Here is a 14,069-nt window from a genome sequence, read left to right on the forward strand (position 1 = left end):
CATGTACATAGATACTCCACAAGTCACTGTACGGTGCGTGCCAGAGGGTACCCTGTACCGCTACTTGTTGTTTCCTTTCCTGTCTGATGCAGCAGCAATATGAAGAGCATTCAATAAGGAATGCAACACCTTTTTTTTGAAAGCAGATTGGTTTTATTCAGGATTCCAATACACCATATTATTCCCCACTCTTTTGGCTATAAAAACCTATTTCTCAACATAACCTCTATTCACTGCAATGGCCTTATGCCAACTTACTAGAAGGGCCTGTAGGCTCACAAGGTACCACTGTACTAGTTGATGTTGGAGCCAATGTTTTGCTGTATCGATGACCTCTCCATTATCCATATATTTCTTCCTAACGGATGCATCTTTCATTGGACTACACAGATGGAAATCAGAAGGTGGAAGATCTGGGCTGTAGGGCGGATGAGGAAGAAAGTCCAATGAAGTTTTGTGAATTCCTCTTGGTGTGCAGACTTGTGTGAGGCCTTGCAATGTCACAGAGAAGGAGAAATACGTTTGCATTTTTGTCTCCACTTTCCAACACCACAGGAGTCACAGTTGTGTGCTGCTGGCTGGTATGTGGAAGATCAGACAGGTTTGCACGACATTGTTGCAATAATGATGGATACCTCACCCAAAAACTCACCGTACTTTTGTTCACATTCTGGAAGCACCTATGAATATCTGCAACGCTCAGGTATTCCGCCAAAAGAAACTCAGTGACAGCTCTCTGCTTGGAACACAGTTCTGTTACAGACACCATTTCAAAGGCTACATATAGTGCTGCTATGTATCGAAAATTCATAAAACTATACATGCTGAAGTCAGAATTATCCATGATGTCCCACAACAAATTCCACATTTTTTCCACCGAAATTGGTCAAGAAAAAATAAGTGTTGTTTACTTATTCAACACACCTCACAGATTACATACACAAATCTTCCTCATGAATCATTCTATCTGTTAGTGTAAACTGTATCAAAATCCCTACAGTAGTTCCTAAGGTTAGCCTTCACATATTGACAGAAAAATGCAGTGGGTGGAATTCGATATAGTAAAATGTGTAGCTAACAATTTTTTCCAAACCGGTAAGGAATATGTACAAATAAATACAAGGTCCTCATCATGTCAACATTAATTTTATTCGTTTCAAGTATAGTAAAAATGTGAAATACTGATGCAATGAACCCCCAAGTGTTCCTCGAAAGAGTTGTTAGGCATTTTTTTGTCTGGTGTTTCAGCAGAGTTCTTTGCAATTTTTTTTTTTAAACAAACGGTGCTCATGATGTCTTTCATGCAATGCCCATTATCAGCAGAAAGCACAGGTTTGTTACCTATCACAAACAAAATGGTTTTTAAACAGGAATTTTATGTGCTCATCATTCAACAATCCCATAAGTCACAGAATGCCTTTGATGTTCCTACACAAAACTGAGCCAGGATTAGGAATGCATCCAGCCTAAAGTCAGCACACTTTAGGGCATGAATATTTAATCAGATTTTTAAACAAAGCAGATGAAAACTGATTGTGCATTTATTTATTTATTTATTTAGCGTATGGCTCATAACATCACAGTAAAAATTACAGAAACAACACGATTAAAAAAAATCACATATGTATAAACAGAGCAATAAATAACAGTTTGTATATAAGGACACCGCCAATTGTAAAGTTACACTCACAGAAGACCAGTCACAAGCAGACGTCCAGCTTAGATAGTAAATAGTCGATTGCCTCTTGGGTCGCCATTAGGAAATCTTGTGGGTCACCCTCGTATGCCCTTAGTGGGCATTCCTGCACGATGTGTTTGACCGTCTGTCTCTCAGCGCCACAGTCGCAAGCGGCCGAAGGAAGTTTACCCCATCTGTGTAAGGAGTCGGCACATCTCCCACAGTTGGTTCTGATGCGATTAAGAGTTGACCAAACTTTGCGAGGGCAATCAAATCCTTTTGGTTTACTAAAGATGCATGGCATACTGTGGCAGTTTACTACTGTTCTGCTCTCCCATTCCTCTTTCCATCGGTCATTTATTTTGAAGTTGGTTTGGTGCAGAGCCTGTGCGGTCTTTAGTGGAGGATGCCTAGACCGGAGTCGGTTTCCTTGGATGTCGTGAGTATCTTCATGGATTTGTAATTGAGGGTTGGTCATGATTTTTTGAAATTCTCTAACCAGAGCGTGTTCACGGCGCAGGTTAGGAGGGGCTATGTTACTGAGAACGGGCAGCCACACTGTAGGAGTTGGCCTGATTGTGCATTATTGATTGTAATTTAAAAATACTGCCATGGTAGTAGGTTGGAAACTGCAATGATCTGTCCACAATAATTTCCTCTGTTACCATCCTGTAAAAGATCTTTCACGAACAGAATAAATTTGCAGTCTAATGACTGAAGTACATTCATCATGCCAAGTGAAATTTGAAATATTGTACTTCTTTGCCACGGTATGTTCAAAAAGAAGCTCATAAAGATTCAGAATTTTCATGAGTTGACCAAGAATCTGTAAGGAGAAGTGGAAACAGACAAAAAAAATAATACCTGAAGAAATGTTCTCTTTTTTCCATTCTTACACACTTCAGTAAGTCTTCTGCCTCAGCTTTTCACATGTGATCCATCTAGGTTGATCACATGCACTTCTGTGTATGAATGTGTACGTGAAAACATGGGTTGTTTAGTCATCAGTTACCTCCTTAAGTTTTACCTTTTAGCACACATTTCTTTTTCAAAATTAGACTATCTGCATTGGACACATGAGACCGATAAGAACCAAGACTCTTACATTATTTACGGAAAAAAGTCTTAGATCATTTCAATTTGAATGACTTCTTTTCTTTCAACATGTTTCTTGCCATAAATTTTTGAGATTCCTTGATTAATGGAATCCATCTTGGAGAACCTGGAAATTCATTTGTGCCTGTACTGTTGGCAATATCTCAAGCCCAGTCACGCAAGATTGTACTGGTGATATTAAATGACTTTTCACTGACTTCAGAAAAAAGCTTAACAAACCTGTATTCAACATCATCATTATTTCCAATCAACTATTATACCGATGTGTGACTTCATTTTTTCATTAATACAGTTCACATTCAGAACAAGCAAATCAAAATTTCTTTTGTTCAGTACTGACATGTGGACATTTCTTACTCTTTTTGAGATAGGTGATAAATGTGGCACTGTCATTCATACACTTTCCACGAGAATATTGATCTTCAGTTCTTCTCTTTTGCTGAATCTGCCATTTGTAACACCAAGTATTTCAGTCATTTCTAACCATATATCTGCACTATTTAAATGTTCAGCCAAAAGCATAATAATATTTTGCCCATTTTATAATTTTCACATGTATTTTCTGTGGTGGTTTCAGTGGATAGTTATTGTGTATGTCTACAGCAAATACAAAATGTTCTCAGACTTCCCATCACCTGCACAGTGAGAATGAATGTCAGAGGTCACGAGAATTGTTTCAAACATACAGCATGAGGATCTCTGTGACCAAGTAAGAAAAATAAAGACAACAGAAAAATTATAACATCTGAAAAAATTTAACAAAAACAAATTGCATTGTAAAATTATGCAAATCTGAGATTGAACTTTTACATCCTTTTCACTACAAATTTTCTTCTAGTTCAGCAATTTCCGAATATGATTATGAAATCTCACACTAAACTTTATTGTTCTCATACAAATAAATGCTTGTTGCAGCTTACCTTTCAGCCTGGTCGCCAAGAGAGCCTATGAAAATGGCATATGCATTGACATCAGCATTTGATGTGAGGGCAGCAGCAAATCTCTGTGGTGGTATGCCATAGCGTTCTAAGTTGGCATCTGACAACAAAACGACTATTGCCTCATCACAATCCTCTTTTGCTAGTGAGTCAATAGCCTGCTTTGTTGCTTCTAATGTATTGTCTCCCGACATACAGAACTGTGCATGTGCATGCATTGTCTGGAATGAAAAACATTATGTAACAGCTCAAACAATTAATTTTTCAGCCTCAGTTGTTAATCTGGAATACCAAACAACGTGGCTATCCATTATCACTGAGTAATTAGTATAACATGGTATTTGAATTTAATTTCAGAAAATTCAAGACAAGCTACAACAACATTTCAAATAATGGAAAATCTGGGTTGGTGGGCTGGAATAACAACAATATAATTAGGATAGGTTGCTATTTACCAAACAGAGAAAGTACTGATCGGCAAAGATATACACTTAAAAGCAGATTATAGGAAATTGTTAAGCTATCAGATTAAATCCATCATCAGATGCAGACGAAAAAACTCACATCAACTCACGACTACTTTCATCTCTGGGCCCTGAGGCCCAAGCTGATGGCAGGACTCTGTGTGTGTGTGAGTGTGTACAATTTTCATATTTCATATTCCATACCACATTTATGGTACAAGAAAAAACAACATAGGATATATTACCAGAGAAATATTTTTTTTTGAAGTTCAACTGTTTAAACAGTTTATGACATAGAAGCTTTCTCCCTACAGTGACACATACAGGAACCAAAGAATCAAGCATGAGTCACTGAGGTAGCACCATCATTTCAGAGAAATTGTGTTCGGCATTTAAGAGCTATACAATACCATCAATTACTACTATCAGCATAGTAGACTTGAAAATGCAAAAAGTGACCAGTAGCATATTAAATACATTTCTTCTTGAAGGGAAATGAACTCAGGCATTTATGGGGGAAGAAATCATGAGTAACGATCAAGGTTTGCCACACCTGTCAACCTGAGCACAGATTTTAGATGATCTCTCACTTCAGATCATAACTTCCAACCAACATATGGCCTATAAAAGAATGTGGAAAATAGAAGTATACAGATAATGATAACTGTCCATCAAACAGACACACAAGCAAACACTGTAACAACTTCGGACTTCTGGCTATAAGCCAAAAAGAAGGAAATTAGCAAAAAGAAAAAGAAGAAGAAGGAGGAGGGAAAATATCCCTATATATTAATGAGATGACATCATTTCAGAGAACTCGTGTTTGGCATTTAAGAGCAATACAGTACCATCCATTACTACTATCAGAGTAGTGAACCTGAAAATGCAATATACCTAAAAGTATCCCAGATACAAAAATGCTTTTTCGTGGCTCAGAAATTACACATTTAAAAAACAGATGAAGCGTCTATTGCCTCTGTCTGCACTGTCATTTAAGCATAGTTTTCTATGTGGTACAGCCAACTGTTGTGACTCACCGATCTTTCAAAGTGCCGCAGAGAACTTACGCGTGTCCTCTACATGCGGCGCTGTCTGCCAGCCATGCAGCAGCAGCGCCACCTAAGCGGCCAGCCAGCCAGCGGCCGCTAGACTTGGATTCAGTTATGATTTGACTGTTAAAGTGTACACACATCTTACTCTGTTTACTTGATCTGTGACTTTCATGTATAGCATTTTCCTCAAAATATATTTTTTCAACTTGAAGTTATTATAACTGGCGACAAGGTAGTGATTTTCCTTTTCTATCATTGACCCACATGTTTCCATGGCTACTTTAGAGCAACTATTGCAAAGTCTCATAGAACAGAAAACGCTTCTCACAAATGCGATTCGTGATTTCAGCGCAGCATCAAATGTGGGACGTTTCTCGTCATTGTCTCTACCTACTTTTCCTCCTTATGGCGAGACGGCGGAAGACTGGTCTGATTACGAAAAACGTCTTCGACAGCACTTCTTGGCATTTCATGTCGCGGATGAACAAACATGTAAGTCTCTGTTCCTTTCATGGATTTCACCTCATACGTATCGGTTGTTGTCACAATTGGCTCCTTTGAAAGATACTGCGTCTTTGTCCTTTGCTGAAATTTGCTCACTTCTGTCCGTTGCGGCAAGTCCGGTTGTTATAACAGGAGACACGGGCGATGCGTCCGCGTCCGTAGGAGAAGGAGGCGAGTAGAGTTGCTTCGCCAGATGATGGTCATCTCGTTCATGCATGGGCACATCTCCTGGTGGCGTCAGTTCTTGTGCTGGCACTGATATGATGATGAGAGGACTGCGTTGTGAGTAATGAGAGATTCCAGTATCCCAAGCGTCAGGTAGAGCCAAAGGTGGTGTAGCGCCATCCGGAGCAGGCGCTGCTGGCACACGAGGCCGAAGCTGGTCTGAATGACGCACTGCAACACACGTGTCCATCTGGATTTCATACAGGCATCGGCCACAGTGTCATAAGATGCAGCCACGATTCCATTTTAGTCACCTGCCCTATCACCGTACCCATACAAGGTCGTCGGTGGTGAACCAGCCAAGCGAAGGCACCCGCGGCCGTGAGGTGGAAGGCCACAGAAGACGAAGTAGCGTCCGGGGCTGCCGGCCATGTAAGAGCTCAGCCGGGCTGTGGTCGCCCATGGGGATGAAACGATAAGAAGCCAGAAATTGGAGAAGCGCATAATGAGCAGAAAAAGTCAGGAGTTTTCTCATCTGAGCCTTAAATGTGCGGACCAGTCGTTCAGCCTCACAATTTGACTGTGGATGGAACGGAGGGGCCGTGACATGCATGATCTCGCAACAGGCCGATTGGTGCACGGGGCCCCAGCAGATTCGACCCCCACGTCTCCTGTCATCTCGACCCGTTATCATCCGGGACACTTCCGTCCGTACGGGAAGCCTCCTCCTCGAGGCCTTACGGCCAGTCAAACAACACCTATGGACGTTAGCAATCTACAGGCCACCTCCATCAAGACCTGTGCAAAATATTCAAAGGGAGGAAAAGTGTTGTGACTCACCGATCTTTCAAAGTGCCGCCGCGCAGTTACGCGTGTCCCCTACACGCGGTGCTGTCTGCCAGCCATGCAGCAGCTGCAACGCCACCTAAGCGGCCAGCCAGCCAGTGGCCACTAGACTTGGACTCGGTTATTATTTAACTGTTAAAGTGTACACACGTCTTACTCTGTTTACTTGATCTGTGACTTTCATGTATTGCGTCTTTCTCGAAATACATTTGTTCAACTTGAAGTTATTACACCAACAGATAACATCATCAAACAATTCAGTTTTTCTTGTAAGGATGTGTCTGTGATCAGACAACATTCAGACTCATTGTTTCAAAGGGACAGGACTGATTTGCATTCCATTTCTGTTTCATCATCACACTCTAGTGATTAGTAATTTGTGATCATAATCTATTAGCCATGTGACAAACTGTACTCTTGCCATTCAGGCTTGTCAGTAATTCATGTAGTAATGTGACAGTTTACAAATGTTTTTGAAGCAACAAGGATCTGCAGTTTCACCACTGACAAGCAACTTTAGTTTCTCTTTTCTATTAGCACTGGCGTGAGTACTGTCAAATTGTCTCCTCTGGGCTTCCCGCCATGGCAGGCTTCATTTTGTTCAATGTAAGACTTGTATGTCATGAGCTCGGAAATCATTCAAAATTTCCTACACTAAAAATGTCACCCTTTTCATATAGAACTGCCAAGTTTTTAAAGACATCATTTTACCAGAAAGGAACATCATGACTGGTCACTTAGAGTAATTGATGCAAATCCAGTCTGGTACATCCACTGAATTAAAACATGTTCAGCTCAACAAAATTCATGACTTTTACTTTCCAATACTTTGTAGCCCATTTACAAGCAATAGTTGAAGATCCTTCCACATGTGAACTTTCACTTGTAATGTAAAAGATGGTATCCTGTGAGACATAGTCTCTTTGAGAGTGTCTTACTTTCACTGTACTTCCACATAACTTGCAATTTTTTGGCCAACAAAAATGCTTGCTTATTATTTTGCACAGCCATTGCACAAAACTCTAGACATTTTACTGAGTACAAATGGCAATACTATTCAGTGGCTACACACATTTGTCACAAATTAGCGGTTGATAGGAAACGTCAGACTATGTTAGCTGTATGAAAAATGTAGTCAGCAACTGGAACTCAGGAAAGTAACAACCACGGAAGGAAGGAAGGTAAGGGTTTAACATCCCATTCAGATAGAGATCAACAGAGATGGAGTATAAGCATGGAATGTTTCAAGGATGGGAAAGGAAATCAGCTGTGCCCTTACAAAAAGACCATCCCAGCATTTGCCCATAGCAAATCACAGAAAACCTAAACCAGGATTTTAACCATCATCCTCCTACATGAGAGTCCAGTGTGCTAACCACTGAGCCACCCCACCCCAGTGTGTAACAATGAGCGAGGGTATGATGTCTAGTTATTAACAACCCGCCCTTTCCCTTGTGTTATTTCATAAGATATGTATCACCTGCTAACCGCCTTTTGTGAGGCTTCCACAGCCATAGAATAATTTTCCACTCATGGAGAAACAGCATATCGTATGTGGGAGAGGGGGCTCTTTAAATGGGAAACACTCTGTGTAGTCTTTTCTGGAAGCTTTTGCAGAACTTGAGTCAAGGAGTGTTTTATGCTGGACATGATTGTAAAGGGAGATTCTTAATGGGGTTTTACTGATACTTACTTTTCACCTTATAATAGAACACAACTGGTACAAATCCTTTGAACGTATGCAGCTGAAGCCATGAATTTTGTAATTATTACAGTTATATAGTATTATAGATGAACAGAAAATCTTACGGAATATAATGGAAGAAATGACTCATTTTTCACAATATTTTACAACACAGCTTATTTGGCAGAATCGGATATTGCTGAAATTGTGAACTGTCAAGATGAGCAGATGTTCTATGTTGTGTCTACACTTATACTGTTAGATCACGATGCCAAAACTACTGTTTTAACAATGAGGAGTCAGCCAGAACTGAAATGCCAGCTTTGGAAAACTGATTCAGTAATGAAAGAACACACTGAAAGTGAAGCATAATGGTACCAGTACATGCTGAGAGAACATTTTACATATAGGAAACAGGCATTTCAGAATGTACATGAGAAGTGATTGTTATGGTGTCGCAAAACAATGTCAGTTTCTCACCACAGATCAATGTACCACCTGTGGTGGGCTTTGGTCAGTGAGCAGCGCACTACTGGTCACGGTGTGATAGGTCACGCCAAGTATAGAGGAAGGGGGACAGGAGTTCTGTGTTGCACCATGTTTCTGTTAATAGCCATCACTGAAGACTGAGCCCTTCATGCTGATTACTCGAGCTAACTGTTCTACAGATGCCAACCATTGGGCTATCTGGACTATGTTTGTGGATATTATTTGGATTGACTGTGATTCTGGTATTAACAACTTGCTGTGAGCTGTTTTACAGGCTGCCACTTCAGCATAGTCTCACAGGTTGAGGCATATTGAAATGTATGTGTTTAAACAAAACCATTCCCCAGGCCTGATATTTCATCAGGGGTAAGGTAAATTGGACTTTATGTGTGGATTAGCAAATAATGGAATCAATACTGACTTTTTACAGCTGTGGCAAAGACAAATGATGTTGAATGAACTGTAAATAAAGCAGCTACAGGAAAAAGAGAACAAACAGTTCGTGTGACAACAGAAATTGTGAGACTGGAGGTTGCAAACACAGCAGAAACTCGTTACAGCACAGGCGCTGTCCACTATGGTGCTGCCAGCTTTCTCACCAGTTGAGAATGTGAAAGAGGTCTAGGAGTTCTACATCAAGATATTGTGGCAACATTTTGAAGTTTTTAAGGAAAAGGACATGCACAGCCATAAAGCTTTCTTGTTCTCATAGTCTGTACTAGATGTGCTTCTTTCGCCACCTAAGCTGCACCCAGCAGTAGATACATACAGTTTGTTATTTGTGTAAGTTTGGATGTACTTGTAGCATTCTACAGCCAGCAGACACAAATTGTGGCAGAAAAGTTTTTGTCAAATGTGCAAAAGTGTGAATTAATCTTACAAGGCAGAGGTAACAAATTTGCAGGAATTAAGATGTAAACGCGCCTTTACATGTTTATAATGTCAGGCACCACATACAGACTCTCTTATTCATCATATCATTCTGCAGTATGCAAGGCTTTAAAATTGCAAGGCCCTATCTAGCTCAGATATCACAGATAATCTAAGCATTTACACTTCCCCAGCAAGTTGAAATACATACAGAACATGAAACGGAAAAAGCATTGGTGCACCGAGCGCATAGTGCATTACCGACATCCTCACATTAGATAAGTTCAGACTCACATGAAGCACCCCCTAGGCATGTGTAGTCAACTGGTAATCTCTCACAGCCACCTTATGAATGAGATCACCATCAGGAAAGACACCCAATGGTGATACCAGAATTGATTATGGTCACAGTGGTTTGGTTGCCACTGCCTCCCCATCCACTACCATATACCCAACAGGTGCACAAACTGCAGCCTCCAGAATGCATGCTCTGGCCCAGCCTTGTCACTACCAAGTGCTGCCCCACAACACCAGGGCCCAGCATCACCCTGATACTTGGCATCAGGGTATTCTCAATCAGGTGGCTACAAGCAAAGTAACTCCCTCCCCACTAACTCTGCTGGTCTCTGAGACAGTCAAGCCTCAGTATCATGCTAACAGACGCCAGGGAAACCACTCTTCCCCCTGAGACCGTATGTATCATAGTTATGTACCACAGCCATATACCATACCCAGGCTGGATGTGGAGGGGGAGGGGATGGAATGGACACAGGTATGGTGTTACGTAGGGACATCAATATCCAGCCAGAGGTGAACATGTGATGAGGAACTGTCTCTCATCAGAGGGTAGCACTGACATATGGTGTGCTACGCAGCATTTAAAAGCTGCTGTCACCATTTGAGCACTTGGTGTTCAATGCCGATTATACTGCTCATTCAAGCAATGCACTGTGCTAACCTTCAAAGCTAGACAGACAGTGACAGTGCTAATTATGGCTTACTATGAACTGGTTTACATATTGCCAATTTTGCCTGGTATCTGTACTAAAGTTACATGTATTGTCATGTGTGTTCGTGCCTGCAGAGACATTCTTGTGTTTAAAACAAATCGTGCCTCAGGGTCAATATTTCTATTTTAATATGAATCAATGTCAGGAAAAAGATGGAATTGCAAAACCCCAATTAATACTTTAGCACATCAACAGCACCACAAGATCTTTACTTAAATTCTGTGTCAATCATTCACTTACATCTGGCTCTATCACTCTGAACTTAATTTGCACCCTAATCTTGGGATATGAGGACAGACAATATAATGAGGTGTCTGTGATATTAAAGGAACTCTGTTTTAAACAAACATTTGTGAACGTTGTGTTGCTACAATGCAACTTAAAAAACTAGGTATAGAACAGTTTTTGTCACCGGGAAGATTAAAATAAAGTACACTACCTTGACGACATCCAATCTCTTCTTGTTATCTGTTGGTGGGGATTTGTGGTTGACAAACATAATCTCTGCATCTTCACCTGAGTGACCAACAATGTCGTACTGTATTTGGGACTCATGACCCTCAAATGCCTCCATCACCATTACAGCTGCCTCCATCTCTCTGTCTAAACGGCCATCGTAACCATTGAACCTGTAAAAAAGTGACAAAGTCTTAGCCACAGGTTTAACTGTAGTTCCTTCCAAGTACTTACAGAAGATCAATACATATGAATTCTTTATTTCTCTGTTACTTATGCACTTGTAGAATATGTCTTCATTAATTAAAGTGAAGAACTAACTGCAGTCATTTACATGCCAATATTAGGATGACATACACTGAGGTGACAAAAGAGTTGAGATACATCCCAATATCATGTTGAACCTCCTTTTGCTCATTTTGGTGCAGCAGCTCCATGTGGCATAGACTCAAGTCATTGGAAGTCCCCTGCAGAACTATTGGGCCATGTACCCTGTATAGCTGTCCACTATTGTGAGTTTTGCCAGTGCAGGATTTTGTGCACAAACTGACCTCTCAATTTGGTCCCATGTCAGGTGATCTGGGTGACCAAATCATTTGTTAGAACTGTCCAGAATGTTCTTCAAACCAGTCACGAACAACTGTAGCCCAGGGACATGGAGCATTGACATCATACAAATTCCGTTGTTGTTTGGGGACATGAAGTCCATGAATGGTTGCAGATTGTCTCCAAGTAACTGAACATAACCATTACAGTCTACGATCAGTTCAGTTGGACAAGATGACCAGTTCATTCCATGTAAACACACCCCACAATGTTATGGAGCCACTACCAATTTGCACAGTGCCTTGTTGACAACTTGGGTTCATGGCCTCATGGGGTCTGCACAAGCTTGAACTGTACCATCAGCTCTTACCAAATGAAATCAGAACTCATCTGACCAGTTTATGACTGTCCAGTTATTTTAAGACCAACCGATATGTTCACAAGCTCAGGAGAGGCACTGCACATGATGTTGTTCTGTTAGCAGAGGTATTTGTATGCCTATTAATGCCAAATTTTGCCACAAGACGTAAGGGGTATGTTCATCATACATCTCCCATTGGGGGGGGGGGGGGGGGAGGGATAGGTGCTCCATAAGAACAGAGATTCTCTCAGTGGCGGCACAGTAACTGACCAAAAGGGGGTGTCCTGGGTGATTGTGTTTAAGGACTTTACGAAGAATGTAGAAGGTACGAGTGCAGAGAATGGTAGGGGTGAGGAGCAACTGAATCACATTCTTCACCAGGATTTCCAGTACCTCTCATCGTGACCTGAAATGAGGAATACCTTACCCACTATCCTTCCCACCTCTCCCACAATGGTATTACACCATCCACTGAACCTATGCAATATCCTTGTCCATCCCTACTTCACCCCTGCTCCCAACCCCTTGTCTCATGGCTCACATTCAGGTAATAGATCTAGACACAAGACCTGTCCCATTCATCCTCCCACCACCACATACTCTCATCCAGTCACAGGCACCACCTATCCCAACAAAAGTAGGGCCACCTGTGAAAGCAATCATGTGATCTACAAACTAAGCTGCAGCCACTGTGCTGCTTTCTAAATAGGATGACAACTAACAAGCTATCTGTCTGCATGATACGCCACTGAAGAACTGTGGCACCTGGTACTCCCAGTTGCTGAACATGCTGCGCAACACAATTTGCTTCACTTCAATGACTGCTTCACAGCCTGTACCATTTGGATCATTCCCACCAAAACCAGCTTTTTCAAATTTGTTGATGGGAACCCTCCTGGCACTATATATACATTCCCAATACCCCTGTGGCCTAATTGTCCCTGTCCTTGCCACATCCCTGCACGCTGCCACAAGCAGCACTATGTCTTCTCACACCCTGCCCTTCTATCCCTCCCCCTCCCTGCCACAGTCCCCTCATTACCCCTACCATCTGCAGATTACTTCTCTGCTTCTCCCATAAGGCACAGTTGCTGTACACAGTCTGACCTCAGCTACCAGACTAAGTGGTCGTGTATATGTGAGCTGTGCTTGTGTAAATGCGTATGTGTTTTCTACTTTAGAAGAAGGTATTTTTGCTGAAAGTTCAGAAGTATAGCAGCCTTTTTGTTACGCCTAATTGCACCTCAATGCCCTCATATGTGTTGAGTAGCATACTACCATTTTCATAAAATTCTCTGTAACAGGGAGAGCAGCTACCACGTTGTTAAGGCCTGGCAAAATAAATAAGGGCATGAACAGCATCAGAAGTTGCATTATTAATGTGTAGGACATGACGATGCAGTGTACTTGTGTGAGACAATGGTGCCAACACTTGACAGAGTTTGAAAGTGGCCTCTTTGCAGATTTCCACTTGATTGGGTGGCAAAATTGTGCAATATGCAGATTTGTGGTGCATTCAGATGCGACAGTGGCCAGATGTTGAACTGCTTGGCAATGTGAGGGCAAACACCCTCATCATCAAGAGTGCAGTAGACCATGTCTCACCACCACAAGGAAGGATTGCCATATTGTGCACCAAGCACATTGTAATCCCTTTACATCTGCACTTGCAATCCAAGAACATTTAATGGACTCCCTGCAACACTCTACGTCATCCCACACCATTGGTTTGAGACTAGCAGCAACTGGACTAGGGAATTACTGTCCTATGAATAGGCTGCTATTAACACCACCAGATAAACGGATGTGTTTGGAGTAATGTCACGGCTGGGAAGCATGGACTGCTGATAATGGCATTGCACGATATTGTATTTAGCCATGAACCACAGT

The 14,069-nt window shown here is 41.5% G+C and overlaps 1 protein-coding gene across 1 annotated transcript in view; it reads right to left on the reverse strand.

Annotated features, from left to right (window-relative positions):
• Window positions 1-14,069, reverse strand: part of LOC126094492 (von Willebrand factor A domain-containing protein 8) — a 268,216-nt gene that overhangs the window by 4,052 nt on the left and 250,095 nt on the right. Inside the window, exons 31-32 of the mRNA XM_049908901.1 lie at window positions 11,256-11,445; window positions 3,715-3,953 (exon numbers count right to left, since the gene is read on the reverse strand). Of these exons, the coding sequence (XP_049764858.1) occupies window positions 3,715-3,953; window positions 11,256-11,445 (429 nt within the window). The remainder of the gene's footprint in view (window positions 1-3,714; window positions 3,954-11,255; window positions 11,446-14,069) is intronic.

Source organism: Schistocerca cancellata, chromosome 8 (assembly GCF_023864275.1).
Source record: "Schistocerca cancellata isolate TAMUIC-IGC-003103 chromosome 8, iqSchCanc2.1, whole genome shotgun sequence".
NCBI lineage: Eukaryota > Metazoa > Arthropoda > Insecta > Orthoptera > Acrididae > Schistocerca > Schistocerca cancellata.